Source organism: Phascolarctos cinereus, unplaced genomic scaffold (assembly GCF_003287225.1).
Source record: "Phascolarctos cinereus isolate Bilbo 61053 unplaced genomic scaffold, phaCin_HiC Scaffold_3;HRSCAF=262, whole genome shotgun sequence".
Classification (NCBI taxonomy): Eukaryota; Metazoa; Chordata; class Mammalia; order Diprotodontia; family Phascolarctidae; genus Phascolarctos; species Phascolarctos cinereus.
This window is the reverse complement of record NW_027555736.1, coordinates 259,532,502-259,549,800: the sequence shown is the minus strand read 5'-3', so window position 1 is coordinate 259,549,800 and position 17,299 is coordinate 259,532,502. Positions and strand designations below refer to the sequence as shown.

Below are 17,299 nucleotides of genomic sequence, written 5' to 3'. Positions count from 1 at the left end.
ACGGACATTGGGGAAGCAGCCAATAGACAAAGAGACTGAAGGTAAGTGAGAGAGTGGGGATGGCACAGGAGGAAATTTCTTGGAGAAGATGGGATGGATGGAGATGTCTTGGCAAGGAGAAGTGCCACCTCTTCATGGAAGATGGGATGAGGTAGATAGTGGTTGAAGGCAATGTGAGATGAGGAAGAGAGGAAAAGAGAGAGCTCTCCGTGAATAGCCTCAATTTTTTCAGTAATATATGAGTCAAGATTCTCAGCTGAGAGGGTGGGAGGAAAAGGAACCAAGGGATGTTTGAGAGGGGATGAAAAAGGTATAATAATGAGTTTATTAGGAAGATGTAAAATGATTACCTTTTATCCTAAATTTTTAGTCACTATAGTTTCATGATTTTCTCCACCTGCACAAGAGTGAAGATAACACATGCTGGGAGTGATCCAAGGCCATGGCTTGGCAGAGCCAGACTGGCTACATGATAAAAGAACAAAGAATTCAAGAAAAGAGGAGAGTGTAGAGTTTTACCAATGGGTCAAGATGGGGAAAGGAAGAGAGTATAGCTAGGGCTGGAGTGATGTCCTATGAGAAAACTGAAGGGTCAGTGATTAGAGGTCACATTGTTGACAAAGAATAAGGAAGACAGAATGAGAGGTGGGATACCAGTAGATTTGTGATCAGATAAAGAAATTTCAGAGTTCATGAATGTGACACTCTTCAATTTGTAGGTAACAGCAAGACCAAAGGCATGACCATCTTTGTATGTGGCTAAAGTGGGATAGAGATCATGGGAAATGAATAAGTTGAGGAACTGTGAGGTTAGAGTGTCTGATGAAGTACTAATGAGGATGGGATCTAGACCCCAAAAAGGAAAAACCCTGGACTTTCCCACAGGACCAAATCTCTGGCTTTAGCTTGAGGCTACAATCCCATCAACTGGCCTTTCTTTGTGGCTACACCCAATCTCCCACCCTTAACCTAGTCTAGACCTCCCTATGTCCCCAGGCCACTTCCTACCCTTAATCCTATCTAGGCTCCATTCTACCTTGGCCACCCCTGGAGTTCTATTACCTCATAGACTACTTGGCCACTCCTAAATCCCTCTCACAGTCTTTCTGTAAATAAGGTCCATCTCCTCTCCATTAAGAGGCACTGATTCTTTTTTTTTTTTCACAATCTGGCCACTAACTCACAGGTGCTCAGATTCCTAAAACCTAGTCACTGCTCTGATTCTTAGAATCTAGCCAATACTTGCAGACTCCTAGATTCCTCAAGGGTCTGACAATATGGCGGATCTTTAATAAACTTTTTTTTTGGCAGAAAGAAGGCTTGGGTCAAATTCTTTTAGGCAGGACCAGCGTTTTGTGATCTTGGGGTTTCAGCACTCCCTCACCTCTGGACCTCATCAGTATCATATGTATGTTGATGTCCCCTAGTACAAAAGCAAAAGCTGGCGTTTAGAGAAAGATTGTAATCCAGGCACTGAAAGAAAGGAGAATGACAACAGCTACCAGAATTTTGATTGGGTGCTAGATATTGTTTGAGTGATCCTCAAAGGAGGAATGGTTGCTGAGTGATATAGAGTACAAGAAGAACTTGTAAGGGGCAATGGGGAGGAGAGAATATTACAACGCCCATATGAGGGAATGAATAAAGGTGCAGCCAATGTTGGAATGAACAGCCAGGTAGGCCATATCATGAGGTCTCAGTGAAAGCCAGAAGATGAAAGGGGTGGGGAAAAGATTTAATATGAAAACAAGTTTGCTGCCTGCAGAGCAGGCATTCCCAGGAACACAGTGGAACGGATTGGGTAGCTCTTAGATGGGACATTCGGATGGCAGGGTACATTGAGGGATATGGAGATAAAGGATCAGACAGCATTGGGATAAAATATGAAATCTAAATGATGACAGGGTTCAGAATCAGTGAGATGGGGAGAGTACGATCAGAGGAAAATTTGTCAAATATTAAGGGAAGATTTTAGATAATATTTTCAATGTCTAGATGGGCAATTCAGGCAAGGAAGCAAGTACATGGAATGTAAGGAATGATGTTAATCTCCAACTCCCAAAAATATCATGTGAGAGAATAGCATATCTCCTCTTCCCAAAGAAGGCTAAAGACCAGGCAAGAGACTTGTTCAAGATAATAGAATAGAGTCCTCTTCTCCTGCTAATTCAAGAAGTCTGGAGATCAGGCAGATTACTCAAATAGAATGGCAAAGTTAGACAGGTTAGTTTTTTCAGAGGTTTTCTCTAATTGGCTATTTGTGTACAATCAGATTTTGTAAAGAAAAGCCTAAAATCATACAAAACCAAAAGAATAAAATTGAGAAAAAAATTGTGGCATGTAATTAAAACAACTCAAATCAAACCTATATAAAGCAGCTGTTAGAAAGGAAAAATGGCAAATAGATGGAGGAGTAGATATTGACTTGAACTAACCATTTCCTAGGAAATTTAACTGATGTAAATCAATTGTTATAATGAAAATAAAAGAGTCTAGAATCTACCTCAGCTAACAAATACAATCTCCTTTGTACAAGCTCCTTTGGAAAAAACAAGTTTAATGAAGGAAAGGAAAGGAAAGGAAGAAACAGGTACAACCCTAGGTTGTAGATGCCATTATTATCCTAATTTTTCCATTGAGAATACTAAGGCAAATAAAAGTTAAATGACTTGTCCAAGGTCACACAGTTAGGAAGTGTCTTGAGGCCAAATTTTAACTCAGGTCTTCCAGTCTCGAGGCCTAGCACTCTATCCACTATGCCAACTTAAGAAAACTTGGCAAAGGACTCAACCAAGAAAGGTCATTCCCTTTGTATTTACAAGCAAAACTAGAAAACAACAGACAAAAAATGGAAAAGATGAGAAAAATAAATTTTATAAGGGAGGAGGGGAAAAGTTAAAAGCCAACTGGAACAAACTGCAGTAATTGAAGCCTGACACCAGGACAAACTCATTCCTAGCCTGTCAGAATAGAAATAGGGGACAGAGTCGGCTTCCATGGGTCAATGCAGAGGGAGGGATATGCACTCTTCAGAGCCCTGAGATACACATGAGGAAACAGGGTCAGTCCAACAAACAAACAAGATCAATAAAAGGACACTGCAGGAAGCCCAAGATGAATGCAATCTCCAACATCTGACTGAGGACTGTCAGGGCCACAGCAGAGAACAGAACAAACCACAGAATGGGGATTTTGCAAGGAAAACGGACAGAGATAAGGCTATCACCAATACTTTCACTATCTTACCACCTTCATTGGTCCCCAGGAAACTAAGACAGAAGCCTGGGATTGAGCAAAGGTCAGGGCCTAGCACCAGTAACCCCATCCAAAACACCAGAGGCAGCAGCATCCAAATTACAGAAAGGACAAAAAGGAGGTCTGCCCACTCAACCCAAGAATGGAGGAAGGAGAAGCGTTGAATCCCAGAACTAAACCTGGAAATATGAATAAGCACACACACTGAACCCAAGGAAGAAATAGTGTAAATTAAGAGAAACCCAAGTCCAAAGAAGAGGTACTCCAAAATGAGCACAAATAGAACCTTTGAAAAAAGAAAGACTTTGCCAGAAGAAATCCAGCAACATCCCAAATAAGTTAATCAAGAGATAAAATATGAAGTTAGATGTAAATAAAAGTTCTGAAGGAAAAATCTAGAATAAGAATGAATAATTTACAAAGTAGAAAACTATACCCAATTAGAAGACTACCTAAAAAACAGAATGGACTAAACAAACTCAAAGATTCAATGAAACAAAAAGAAATGTTAGAACAAACACTGGCCCTAGAGTCAGGAGGACCTGAATTCAAATCTGGCCTCAGACATTTGACTTTCACTAGCTGTATGACCCTGGGCAAGTCACTTAACCCCACTGCCTAGCCAAAACAAAAAAACAACAACAACAAGAACAACAAAAGAAAAAGTCCTTTTCTTTTTCTTGAAGTCCTTTTCTTTTTTCTTTTTCCTTTTCTTTTTCTTTCTGTCTTTTTTTGTGTGTGTGTGTGTGTGTGTGTGTGTGTGTGTGTGTGTGTGTGTGTGTAACAGAACCTATGGAGAAATTGAAAATAGAAAGAATCTACTTTGGATCCTGAAAGAAAACTCAAATTGAAAACACTCAGGAATGACCTAGAACCAAAAGCTTCTAGGTCAAAGAAATCACAAGTAGTCAATATGAAAAAGTTCAAGGAAGAATAGTAAGGATAAAGCTTACTGATAATTTATAAAGATCATGCTACAGGGGCAGCTAGGTGGCGCAATGGATAGAGTACCAGCCCTGGATTCAGGAGGACCTAAGTTCAAATCCAGCCTCAGACACATAACACTTAATAGCTGTATGACCCTGGGCAAGTCACTTAACCCTTTTGCTTAGTTAAAAAAAAAAAAGATTATGCTACAACCACTAGAAAAGGAAGGAAACCTTGAAATAACATATTACAAAAGGCAAAATGCCTCAATCAGCCAAAAGGACAATGGAGAAGTACATGGCAAGGGTGAGCAGGCTGAAAATGAGAAGGAAGAGGAGAAGGAGGATAAGGACGATGATCATGATAATGATAACAATAACTTCATTTTATACAGGGTTTTAAAGTTTGCAAACCACTTTACATACATTATTTCACATAAGAAAATGTAAAAGCCATCATTGCTGTAATGTATGAACAAGAGAAAAAAAGCTTTTCACAAAGAATAATCAATGGACAGACTATTTGCAATATATATATATGCAATTCCACAAAAATAAAAGGAAGGTCCTCAAGACATTGAGTGGACACCCTGTAGCAGAATTGCAGAAGGACATGGGCAAGAATAATAATATGATTAACAGGTATTGATGGGTTGTGATCTGCAATGCTGGAACAAGGAGCTACATCAGTAAGATCACAGATCTACTGAGATATCAGAATATGCTTTACCTGATAAGAGAAACAATTATTGGCAATTTTGGCCAAAGCAACCCTTTGGGCCTATGTCTAGAAAGACTACTCCCTTTTCTCAATCATAACCAATAGCTTAGGAACACATTATCACCTACATATAATTTGGATTATTTTTATCTACATGAATTATATTTATCATATTTTCATCAGTGGAATTCAACTTTAAGTAAGAAGAACTGAGTTTGAATCCTGACTATTATAACATACACTAGTTGTGTGATTATGGCCAAGCCACTAACCTTTTCTGAGCTTTAATTTCTTCATCTATTCATCTTGCCTACAATACTTTTATTAATTACTTCATGGGGTTATAGAGGAAAGTACTTTGTAAACCATGTAATGTATGATTTATAATAATAGCTATGTAATGAATTACTATTTAATGTAATCAATTACATTTAAGTCTCTCAACTTCTTTTCGTACCTCTAGAGCATTCTCTCTTATCCAAGATGACCACTTCATCAGTAGAGACGCCCCTGCTTTGCCCAACCTGTGACCCCCACCCCAACACTGATATGTCATTTTTGTCCCTCAAGAGCAAGGTCTATCAACCAATGAGATTCTGTATTTTACCATGCTTCTTTTGCATATTTGGGTGTCAAACCCTTGTATTGCAAAGCAGCCTTATTCACTGCAGCTTAAATGAGCTTTGGTTCAGATTGGTTTAGAAATGACACAGTCTCATGTTTGATTTATATAAGTATATAGTAAAAGTATTTATTATTAAGACAGTAAAATTGGATTAAGATTAGTAAAAAGAATAGAGTTGGTAAATCCCAATAGGTAACAATAACATCTTAAGTCTTAATCTGTATCAAATCTTGTCACAATTAATCATAACCATCAGGGGAACCATCTACATCTGAATCACATGGGCCGGGAAGTCCCAGTTTTCAGCATCCAGAGTGTCAATGGGAAAATCCCAGGGTACACGCCTGCATCTCAGGGGAGACTCCAAAAGTGAAGTCAGGAGTACCTGCCTTTAACCTTTCTTCTAACAAAGAAGGCAATTTGCCAAAAAATATGTGATCTGTGGGAAAGGAGCTGCTCTCAAAACATCCTTGAGAGTACTCCTATTTATGAATATTTGGTTCCTGGAGGGGTGGCCAGCCCTTCCTGGGAGCAAATACCATAAACAGTCCTTCAATGGCTGGCTAGGAATAAGATTAACATGAAAAAAGAGTCAGGGTCAGACTGCAAGCACACTGATTGAGGTCAGAATATCTTTTCTAAATTCATTTACCACAATCCTATAAAACCATGGTCCTGGGGACCAGGGACACCTCAGATTGTAAGGAAGATCTGAGGTCCACTTCATTAGAGGGGATCACGGACCCTTTGATAAAGTACCATTGGCTCAGAGATCTCTATCTTGGTGGTTTTTCTTGCAGATTAGGCAATTATAATCCACACATTCCTTTGTTATGAAGGACATTTGGGAAGATGGTTAAGTGGAAAGGGACTATTATGTCAAAATCAAAAATGTATAAATTGATGAGGTCTAGAGGTTAAGGATGCTGGGACCCCAAGATTATGACATGTGGGTCCTGTCCAAAAGAATTCAACCCAAGCCTTCTTTCAGCCAAAGACAAGGTTTATTAAAGATCTGCCATATTAAGCAGACTCTTGAGGAATCTGAGAGTCTGTGAGGTATTGGCTAGATTCTATGAATCTGAGCAATGGCTAGATTTTAAGAATCTAAGCACCTTAATTGTGACAAGATGGACCTTATATACAGAAAGACTGTGGGAGGGATCTAGGAGTGGACAAGTAGTTTGGGGTAAATGGAGGAGGGGAGCAAAGAAAACTTACAGGTAACCAGCCTGAGCTGTCCTTGAGATCTTGGAAAAATACCACACTCAATACACCAAGAAAGAAGCAGAAAGATCCAAGAGGACAGAAATTCAGCCAAGACATTTGCCCTCCCAAAATGTATAGTGCCCAGACTTCAAGTAAAATCCAAACTCAAGGAACAGACTGGAAGAATTAGCAAACAACAAAGAATCCTATCATGAAAAGGTATTATGGAGACAGGGAAATTCAAGACACAAACCCTGAAAAGAATGACTCAAAGCAAAAATTCAGCTGGGGACACAAGTCCAACAAAAATCACTGCAAAAGGATGAAACATGAGTTTTTTTAAAAAAAGGAGGAGCTAGAAATTATTTTAAAAACCAAATGAGGGCAGTAGAGGGAAAAAAATGCAAAAAGAAATAAGAGCTATGGAAGAAAGATATGTAAAGAAAATCAATAGTTTGGCACAAGCAGCACAAAACTTTGCCCAAGAAAATAATTCCCTAAAAATCATAGTTGTCTAAATAGAAGCTAGTAATTCCATGAGAAATAAAGAAATATTAAAATAGAGTCAAAAGACTAAATAAAAATAAAAGATAATGTGAAGTATCTAATAGGAAAAACTACTGATCTAGAACACAGATTAAGAAGAGACAATTTGAGAATCACTGGACTTCCTGAAAGCTGTGACCCAAAATGGAGCCTAGACATCCTATTTCAAGAAATTATTAAAAGAAAACTGCACAGATTTCTCAGAGATGGGCAAAGCAGAAATTACAAGAAACTGGAGTCACCTCCTGAAAGAAACCCCAAAATGAAAATTCCCAGCAATATCATAGCCAAAATTCAACTCCCAGTCAAGAAAAAAAAAATACTTCCAATACCCAGAAAGAAAGAATTAAAAGTAGCAGGGCGCCACAGTTAGGATCACACATTTAATATCATAAAGAAGTGAAGAACTTGGAATTTATATTCCAAAGAAACGTAAGATTTAGCTTTACAAGTGTGTGGTACAGCTACCCTAACTCAAATTAAACTCAGAGACTTCTCAAGGTGAGAGCAAAAGTTACTTTTTATTACAATCTCTAGAGAAGGGATGTCTGCTCCTCTGGCGGGCTTCAAGCAGGAGAGAGGCGAGGCACAGAAAGCAAAATAAAATTATATACCCCAACGCAAAAAACCTCCACCCACCACCAGCCCTTACTCCCATTGGCTGGGGAGGCCGGCTTACATCCTAGGCGTGAAAATTCAAAAACAAAGAACAAGGAAACAGGGTATAGCCAGTCCAAACATACACGTCCTTATTTAGTAAACCTAATGCTTACGTAAGCAGTGGTGTAGTGATCAGGGCCAAATTCCCATGAGTTAGGTAATTCCTAGGAAACCAAAATTTACTGCAATTTTGCCTCCCTAATTCCCTTCCCCCTTATCCCAGAGACAAGAAAAGGTGGGAAGCTTTTCAAAGGGCAAGCAGTTCAGGTTGGGGGCAGGGCTATTCTTTCTGCTAAGCATTTAAAAACAGGTTCTGAGCAGGGGAGGGTTTTGAATGCAACAATGAAGAAATATTAACATGAACCACTGATCCCCTGAGGAGGCTTCACTTCTGAGAGATCATCTCTCACACAAGTGAGAATAATTCTACAAAAGAAAAAAAAATGTTCTTTGATAAAATTGAGGAGTTCCAAGCATTCCTGAAAAGATAAGAGGCTAGTAAAAAATCTGACATGTAAGGAGTCAAGGAAGTCAAGGAGTCAAGAGAAACACAAAAAGGTAAAGATGAGGAAGCAATCATAAGGGGCTAAACAAAGATAAACTGTTAATAGTCTTATACGGGCAGATGATACATGTATCCCCTTAGAACTTTACCTTCATTAGGGTTCATAAAAGGAAGACTCCCTTTATTAATAAAGGGCCTAGGAATTACTCTATTATGTCTTGTTGACTGTAAAACAAGAATGGAAAGGGAGGGGATATGGAACTGCAGGTCAGGGAGGTGGGGAGGAGAAGGAAAAGAAGAAAGGAGAAAATTATCTCACTTAAATGGAGTATGAAAGGAGAAGTTTATACGAATAGGAGAGAAGAACAGGAAGGGGCAGTGGGAAATACATGAACTTTATTCACATCTGAACAGGTAACAGGATAGAAGAATACACATACACAGAGAGTTGGGTACAGAAATACATTTTACCCAACAGGGAAAAAGGAAGGAAAGAGGTTAAGGACAGGGAAGGGAAAATAGGATGAAGGGAAATATAGAACAGTCTTATCTGTGAATGTGAATAGGATAAAGTCATTCATAAAATGGAAGAGGATATCAAAATGGTTTGGAAACCAGAATCCAGCAATATATCATTTGTTAAGAAACACACTGTATACAGAGACACACAGTGTCAAATAAGGGGCTGGAGCAGAATATACGTGCTTCAGCTGAAATTTAAAAAAAAGTCAGAGGTACCAAACACAAAAACAGACAATCAGCAAATAGAGAAACTACATTTTGCTGAAAAGTACTATCAACAATAAATTAATATACCAAACATATGTGCACTAAATGACCCAATATCTGGATTCACAGAGGAAAAGTTAAATTAGTTATACAAGACAATAAAACGATAAAAGTGGGGAATATCAATTAACCCCTTTTAAACTTAAATGAATCTATCCAAAAACATTTTTTAAAGAAATGAAGAACCTGAATAGAATTTTATAAGAGTTAGATATCATGAACTTCCAGAGAATACTGAATGAGAGTAAAAAGGATTATGCTTATTTATGAGCTATGAATGGCACTTTCACAAAAACTAACAATGTTAGTGTATAAAAACTTCAAAAGCAAATGCAGAAATATTAAAAGCATATTTTACTGACCATAATACAATAAAAATCATATTTAATACAGGGGATCGAAAGCAAAGATTAAACTTAATTGGAAACTAAGTAACTACCTTAAAGAAGTGAGTAAAAGAACAAATCATAGAATTAATTATTTTATTAAAGATAATGACATAGAATGAGACAACATAGCAAAATTTTGGGAATAGTGCCAAAGCAGAACTTGGGGAAAAATTTTATCTATAAACACATTCACCAATAAAACAGAAAGATGTAACTAAAAAACCTAAAAAAACCCCAACAAATTAAAAATCCCCAATTTAATATCAAAATAGAAATCCTGAAAGTTAAAAGAGAGTTTAACAAAACTGAAAAAAAAACAAACAAAACAAGCAAATTTTAAAAAAGTAAAATAGACAAGCCAATATGTGACTAATAGCCATTCCCTAACTGATAAGTGGTCAAAGGATATGAACAGTTCTCAAACAAAAAAAAAAGAATCGCAAACTATAAACCACATGAAAGAATATTCCATATCCCTAAAAATCAGAACAATCTTGAAGCTTTTCCTTATAACTTGTAAACTGGCAAAAATGACCAAAAATAACAATAATTGTGGAGAAATTGTGGGATGATAGGCATATTGGAATTGGTACAACTATTTTAGAAAACAATTTGGAATTAATCAAATAAAGTGACTAAAATGTCCTCATCCTTTGACCCAGAGACTCTGTTACTGGGCTTATACCCCCAAAAGGCCAACAATAAAAAGAAAGCCCCCATGTACACCAAAATATTTATAGCAGCAATTTTTGTACTAATAAAGAAATGGAAACAAAGTAAATGTCCATCAACTGAAGAATGGCTAGACAAATTGCAGTACCTGAATGCATCGGAATATTAGTGAGCTGTAAGAAATGATGAATTTGATGAATAAAGAAAAGTATAAAAAGAACTGCATGAACACGCAGAGTGATGTAAGCAGAGCCAAAAAAATTACACACAATTACTACAAAAATGTAAATGGAAAAACACACATCCACACAAGTGAATGTAGCAAAAATATGAAGGTCAAGCATGATTCAAATGAAGAGATATGAGAGGACACCCCCAACCCATTCCTTCCTGGAAGTGAGAGGTCCACAGGTGTTGGACATTGCACATGCTTTTGGATTTTTTCAATGTATTGATCAGTTGTGCTGATTTTTTACCTCTTTTTTTTTCTTTTTATCTGTCTTTTAAAAATACTATTTGTTACAGGGGATGTATTTGTTATGTGAGAGACCTCTGGGAGGGGGGAAGGAAATGTGGAGGGATAAGGGGGAAAACCATGATGATGTAACAAATAAGACATAATAAAAACCTATTTTTAAAAGCACATAGGTTGGGACAGCTAGGTGGTGCAGTGGGTAGAGCACCAGCCCTGGAGTCAGAAGGACCTGAGTTCAAATCCGGAATTAGATACATAACACTCACTAGCTGTATGACTCTGGGCAAGTCACTTAACCCCAACTGCCTCACCAAAAAGAAAAAAGACATACCTCAATACATTTTAATTTAGAAACTAATTTCCAAAACAAATACAGGCACTACGTATTTTACAATCAATAACTTGTAAATCCAGAAAAAAAAATCTCAAAACCACATTTAAGTGAAATTAAGACAACTAAAAAAAGTAACTTACTTACAAGAGAACATTAGCTATAATGGCATTCACGTCAAACAAAGCATCAGTGGGGAATTCTCTGAGTAATATGTTCCCTCTGTGAAAAAAAAAATTCTCAGATTTCATATACTATTTCAAATTTCGTATTACTTTTGTCTGAACTTAGTTATTAATGATCATTTCATACAAATTATCATTTAAAAATAATTTATAAAGGATTTATTACATCTATCCCAAAACTATACTCAATATTATTTCAAAGTAATAAAGTGTCATTTGTCTTGTTTTATCTAAACTTTCTATCTGCCCCTTGCAATGTTGTATAAACAACAGGAAGCAGCATTCATTGGATTAGAAAGAATGTTTCATTAGCAACATGAAATGTTCTATTTTATGAAAATGATAGAGTATATCCCAAAGAATATGATGTTATGTTTGAGTCACTAAAATGGTTTGCAACACATTCCTTTTTCAACTTTGGTGAGTAAAATGATTCCTGGTGTTTTATCAATAAAAGAGTAGAAACTTAAACAAGTCTACTTAATAAGGTCATAGATTTACAACTAGAAGGGACCTCGGAGGCCAACAAGTAAGAGACTTAAGTTAGAAAATTATGTCAGAATCCTTATGCTCAGAAGAAAATTTGTACCAACATATAATACAAAATATTCACATATTGTTAATGAAATATTAGGTTCAACTGGAAAAAAATTTAATGTCTGCTCTCAACAAAACAATATGCTAAAGAATATATAATGTTTGGATAAAATGTGATGCATGGAAATTTTTTAAAAAGTCAGACACTGCACACCCATTAATTGAACAAAAAATTACTGTTCTTTGAAGACTAGTTCCTAAAAAGGAATGCTGTTATATTTCACATATTAAAAAGTCATGTCATAGTCTCTTTTCAATCTCTTCATTTCCCACTCAGTTGCACATGAATTCATCATGCCTCCACACCATGTACCTTCCCTTCCTCCTCCTATCTGTCCTTGCTTTTCACTTTCCTTCTGTGTGTTGTCTTCTCCCAGTAGACTGTAAGCTCTTTGAGGGCAGGAATTGTCTTTCTTTTTCATATTTGTATCTCTGACACTTAGCATAGCAGTTAGAACATAGCAGGCATTTAAAAATATTTATTGGATTACTATCTAACATTTATGAACAATATTATTCTTTTTGTCTAAAAAATTGCAATACATAATGAAACTATGTATTTTAATCTCAAAACTTAAAATTTACATTTATCTTTTTTTTTCCTTTCCCCCTACTTTTCATTATTAGTCATATATAAAAGATGTTACCGGAATAAATATGCTTTTGTCAAATCATTTTCCTTTCCACAGTATTTTGATGCTTCTTCTTTAGCACAATTAACCTGAAAAAAGTTTGAAATATTTAAGTTTTGTGACATACAAAAATACATAAAGTATATTAAAAACAATTATCCATGTTGTAGTTTATCTCCAAATTAAACTTATCTTAGGGAGGCATAATAATGAGTAAGAAGAGTGCCAGATATACAGAGATACCTGGGTTCAAATCCAGCCCTTGACAATTAATAGTTATGGGATATGAGTTAGTCACCTAATTTTTCTGCACCCCCAATTCCTTTTTTGTAAAATGTGGATAATAATGCACTACTTTCTCAGGGTAGCTATTAAATAAAATGCTTAAGAAATCTTAAACCAATATATCCAGTTATAAATAACCTTGTGACACATTTACTAATCATCTCTACTAACATTCTGATGCTTTCTTTTACTAATCTCTATCTAGGTGTAGACATCCCATAAGCATTAAAAATTCAACATGTCCAAAACAAAATTCATTATCATTCTTCCTAAAACCAGTCCCTCCTTCTAACTTCCTTGCCTTTGCCAATAGTACCACCATTCTTTTAGTCACTCATATTTACAGCTAGGAGTTATAGATAACTTAATTCTTCAGTCCTTCAAATCTCATATTCAATCAAGGGCCAAGTCTTGTATATCCTACCTTGACAAATTCTCTTCACTCACATCACATCCACAATAATCCAGACTTTCTTCACTGATGCAACAATCTTATAATTGGCTTTGCCACATCTAACTTCTCTACTTACCAATCCATTCCCCATATAACAACAAAATTTAATATTCCTAACTATAATACTCTTCTGCTCCAGGTGATTCAGTGATTTCCTATAGCCTCTAGGACAGGAGTTCTTTAGGGTCAGTGAATTTGGTTTTTAAATATTTTAATAATTATATTTCAATATAATTGATTTTCATAATCCTATGTATTTTATTTTATACACTAAAATCATTATTCTAAAGAGTTCATAGACTTCACCAAACTGCCAAAGAGGTCCATGAAGCAAGCAAACAAAAAAGGTTTAAAAATCTCTGCTCTAGGATAAAATATGAACTTGTATGTGACATTTAAAGCTTTTCGCAACTTTTTTTCCAACCTATCTTTCCATTCTAATTTCACATGACTCTCTCTTATGTACCAGTCAAAGTGATCTACTTTCTGTTCTGTTAAACTTATCCAATATTGCACCCATGCTTTCAAGTGTGCCTCTGGAAACTCCTAGCTCCTTTCAAAGTTGAGCTCAAATGCTTTCTATAAGAGATGTTTTCTGATTCCACCAATTGTTACTGCTCCCCATATTTATTTTGAATGCATTTTGTATACATTGTTCTCCCTCCCCTCTTCTGACTAAAACATAAATTTCTGGAAAGCAGCAGCCATATCATTTTGGTCTTTGCATCCCCAGTACTAGTTATTAAAATTAATTGAATATTCCAAAATGCCATAAAGAGGTACAAAGAAAATATATTTGAAGTTCCGTTTGTTTAACATTTAGGAAGAATAGAGTAAAAAGCAATCTTTAGGATTATTTAGTCCAGCTCTCTCATCTTACAGATGAGATCCAGATGGTTAACTAGTTTGGCCAATATCACACCACTACTTCAGTGACAAAGCTGATACTATGTTATCTCTACTATAAATAAATAGATGAGAGTAAGGGAAACCTGAAAGACTCAAAGTAAGGGCATTGCATGATTAAACAAAAGAAAAGATAAAGAAGGCTGGATAGTTTTCTTTTTGTCTTTAATTTTTAATTCTTCTTTTACTATGAACCTAGAATTCACTAACAAATACAATCTAATATACATATAAGAATTAAAAAGAGAGTTGCAAAAAAAACTGTAAACTTGCTGCATATAGTTGGATAGCTTTTTAAACTGTATACTAACAGAAGTTCACATAGTTTTTGAACCACTGGTAAACTTCAATTTGACTGATACTACTCTAAATGTGAAATTCTTGTCCAATGACTATGACTGAGTGGACATATGGCTGGAAGAGCTGAATCATATAAATCATATACAGTTACTATGTATGAAACCAAAAGAAAAAACAAAATTACAGTTAAATGGAAGGATAACTCACAATTACTTCTTGGAAAGGCAAAGTAAGGAGTTGGCTGAATGGGTTTTATAATATGCCTAGAAGCAATAAGTAACATTATTTCATTGTATTTTGATCATGTATTTTTCAATATTAATGATAATTAGCTGCAAAATGTTTACCATGAAAAAATTATGATTTATTCACCAACACTAATTGCTGAGCATGAAGTAGTAGAAATATTTTATGAAGAATTTGATAAGGCCTTCCAAGTGAAATCAACATACACTGACACTGGCAGAGACAGGGAGGGGTTTGAACACTTCAATAAAAAAACAGGAAAAGGTGAATATGGGAAGGTATCACTCAGGAAAAACAAATGAGAGAAGCCAAAGACTTGTAGATGATATGAAAGTTTCATGCCTCTATATCATGAACACTTTCTTTAAAAAAAAAAATCAGAAGTGCTAAATATGTTGAGTACCAGGTAACACCAAAGAGAATGAAATAAATTATATTTTAACAGATAAGAAAAGACTTATTATTGACATACTCCTAAGTTAGCGATGCATAAGTGGTCCATAAAACTATCAAGCGGTAAGATCAGAATTAGTAAAAAATTAAAAAAAATAACAATGAAAAAAGATATAGTATATAAATGAAATGATGATCTATTTAAAATATTTAAATTTTAAAAGTAAGTGAAAATAGTAAGTGTATAATAGAAATGACAGTGGCAACAAATATAATAATTTGATCAAAAAGTTCAAATCAAGGGGCAGTTAGGTGGCATAGCAGATAAAGCACTGGCTGTGGACTCAGGAGTACCTGTGAAAAGTATTGTATAACTGTGAAAGTATTGAGGGACTGAAGTATAAGGTATATGAAGGAGGAAGAAATACCAAAGGCATGGAAAACATAGCACCTTATTAATACTACAAAAAGGTAACAGGAAACATCAACCCACCTATATGTCTATTCTCTCAACTAAATAAAATGTTTATGAGATATCTATGCAAGAATCAAAAATATACTTGATGACAGTATGGAGTGGAATAAGCAGCATTTCAAAAGTCACATTTTAAAATGTATAATACATTTACCATTTCAGAGTTAACTGAAAGATGCAGATAGTATAATATTAAATTTGTTAATTACAAAAGCATTTGATTAGGTAGAATATAGCTTTACAGGTTATTTTCCAAAAAAGTGTCTCCCATTCATGAAAAAGGATAAGGATTCACCAGTTCTTTGGAAGATATAATGACAGAATTAATCCTGTTCAATGACCCTTTGATAATCAATATTAGGTAGGGCAAAAATAGGCACAAAAAACTGCTTGCATATTACTGTAATAAGAGACACCTAATAAAGAGTCAAGATCGAAGACAGATTTCCAATGTATGGTGACATCTTCAAGATACTCCCGTTAAGAGATGATATTTTCGGGGTAGCTAGGTGGCACAGTGGATAGAGCACCGGCCCTGGATTCAGGAGGACCTGAGTTCAAATCCGGCCTCAGACACATAACACTTACTAGCTGTGTGACCCTAGGCAAGTCACTTAACCCCATTGCTTAGCCTACGTGTGTGTGTGTGTGTGTGTGTGTGTGTGTGTGTGTGTGTGTGTGTGTTCTGATATTGTGCTAATTGCATCAAGAACTAGAACATTACTGAGTTTCCTGGAAGAGATCTGTAACCACTCACAGGAATTTGACCTGTCCATCCACATAGGAAACACCAAGCCTATATCTATGTGTAAAATTTATCAGGAACCAGTACAGAATGTAGGATGCAAACTTCGGATGCAATAGAAGGACATACAGTAAGGCCCTGTGGTCTTCCATCTAACAGAAAAGATCGTAATTAATGACTCCTAACTTATCCATACCGTATGAGCTTTTCCCACATTGTACATGGCCTACTCAATAAGTGGCCCCCCATTACCTCCAGGATCAAATATAAGGTTCTCTATCTGGCATTTAAAGCCTTTTACAACGAGGCCCCTTCCACATATTCTCAGATCCTACTCTAAAGAAGTTACCTTGGGTGGTTGTTCTTTGCACATGGTACTTTATTTCTTGTCTAAATGACTTGTACTTATTGTCCTCCCTTCCTGGAATGTTCTGTCCTCTCACTTCTACCTATTAGTTTCCCTGGCTTTCTTCAAGACTCAGCTCAAATCTCACCTCCCTGCAAGTCTTCCTAAGACCATTCCCTGCTAGGGCCTTTTCTCTGTGATTATCTTCCACTAAATTCAGCTTTTTATTTTCATTCTTGCCTAGCTCTCTGATGGATCTATCTAATTCTTAAACAGAAAAATTAAAATGTCTGTCATTATTTGCTTGCAATTTGTCTAAGTTTTTCTTTTTAAAGAAATTGGTCGCTACACTTTGTGGTGCATATATATTTAATTGAGTTAATTATTCAATATCTATGATGCCTTTAAACATAATTTAGTTTCCCTGGTTATTTTATTTGAATTTATCAGTTTTAATTGTTGCCTAATCTAAAACTGATTAAACTCCTGTTTAGGTGACTAAAATATAGCAAGTTATGGTTTTCTTCTATTCCTTTTGATTTTCACCATGCCTGTCTCTTATATATAGGAAATTCTTGAGTTGTTTTTTTTTCCTGTAGTTGTTATTACTGTTCATCCATGGCTTTATTCTA

General features: G+C 35.8%; 1 protein-coding gene across 4 annotated transcripts in view; it reads right to left on the bottom strand.

Annotated features, from left to right (window-relative positions):
• TXNDC16 (thioredoxin domain containing 16) overlaps positions 1-17,299 on the bottom strand; it is a 174,413-nt gene that overhangs the window by 124,802 nt on the left and 32,312 nt on the right. For all 4 annotated transcript variants that reach the window (XM_020974852.2, XM_020974853.2, XM_020974854.2 and 1 more), the window contains 2 exons: positions 12,533-12,606; positions 11,251-11,325 (listed from right to left, as the gene is read on the bottom strand). In XM_020974852.2, coding sequence (XP_020830511.1) covers positions 11,251-11,325; positions 12,533-12,606 — 149 coding nt within the window. The remainder of the gene's footprint in view (positions 1-11,250; positions 11,326-12,532; positions 12,607-17,299) is intronic.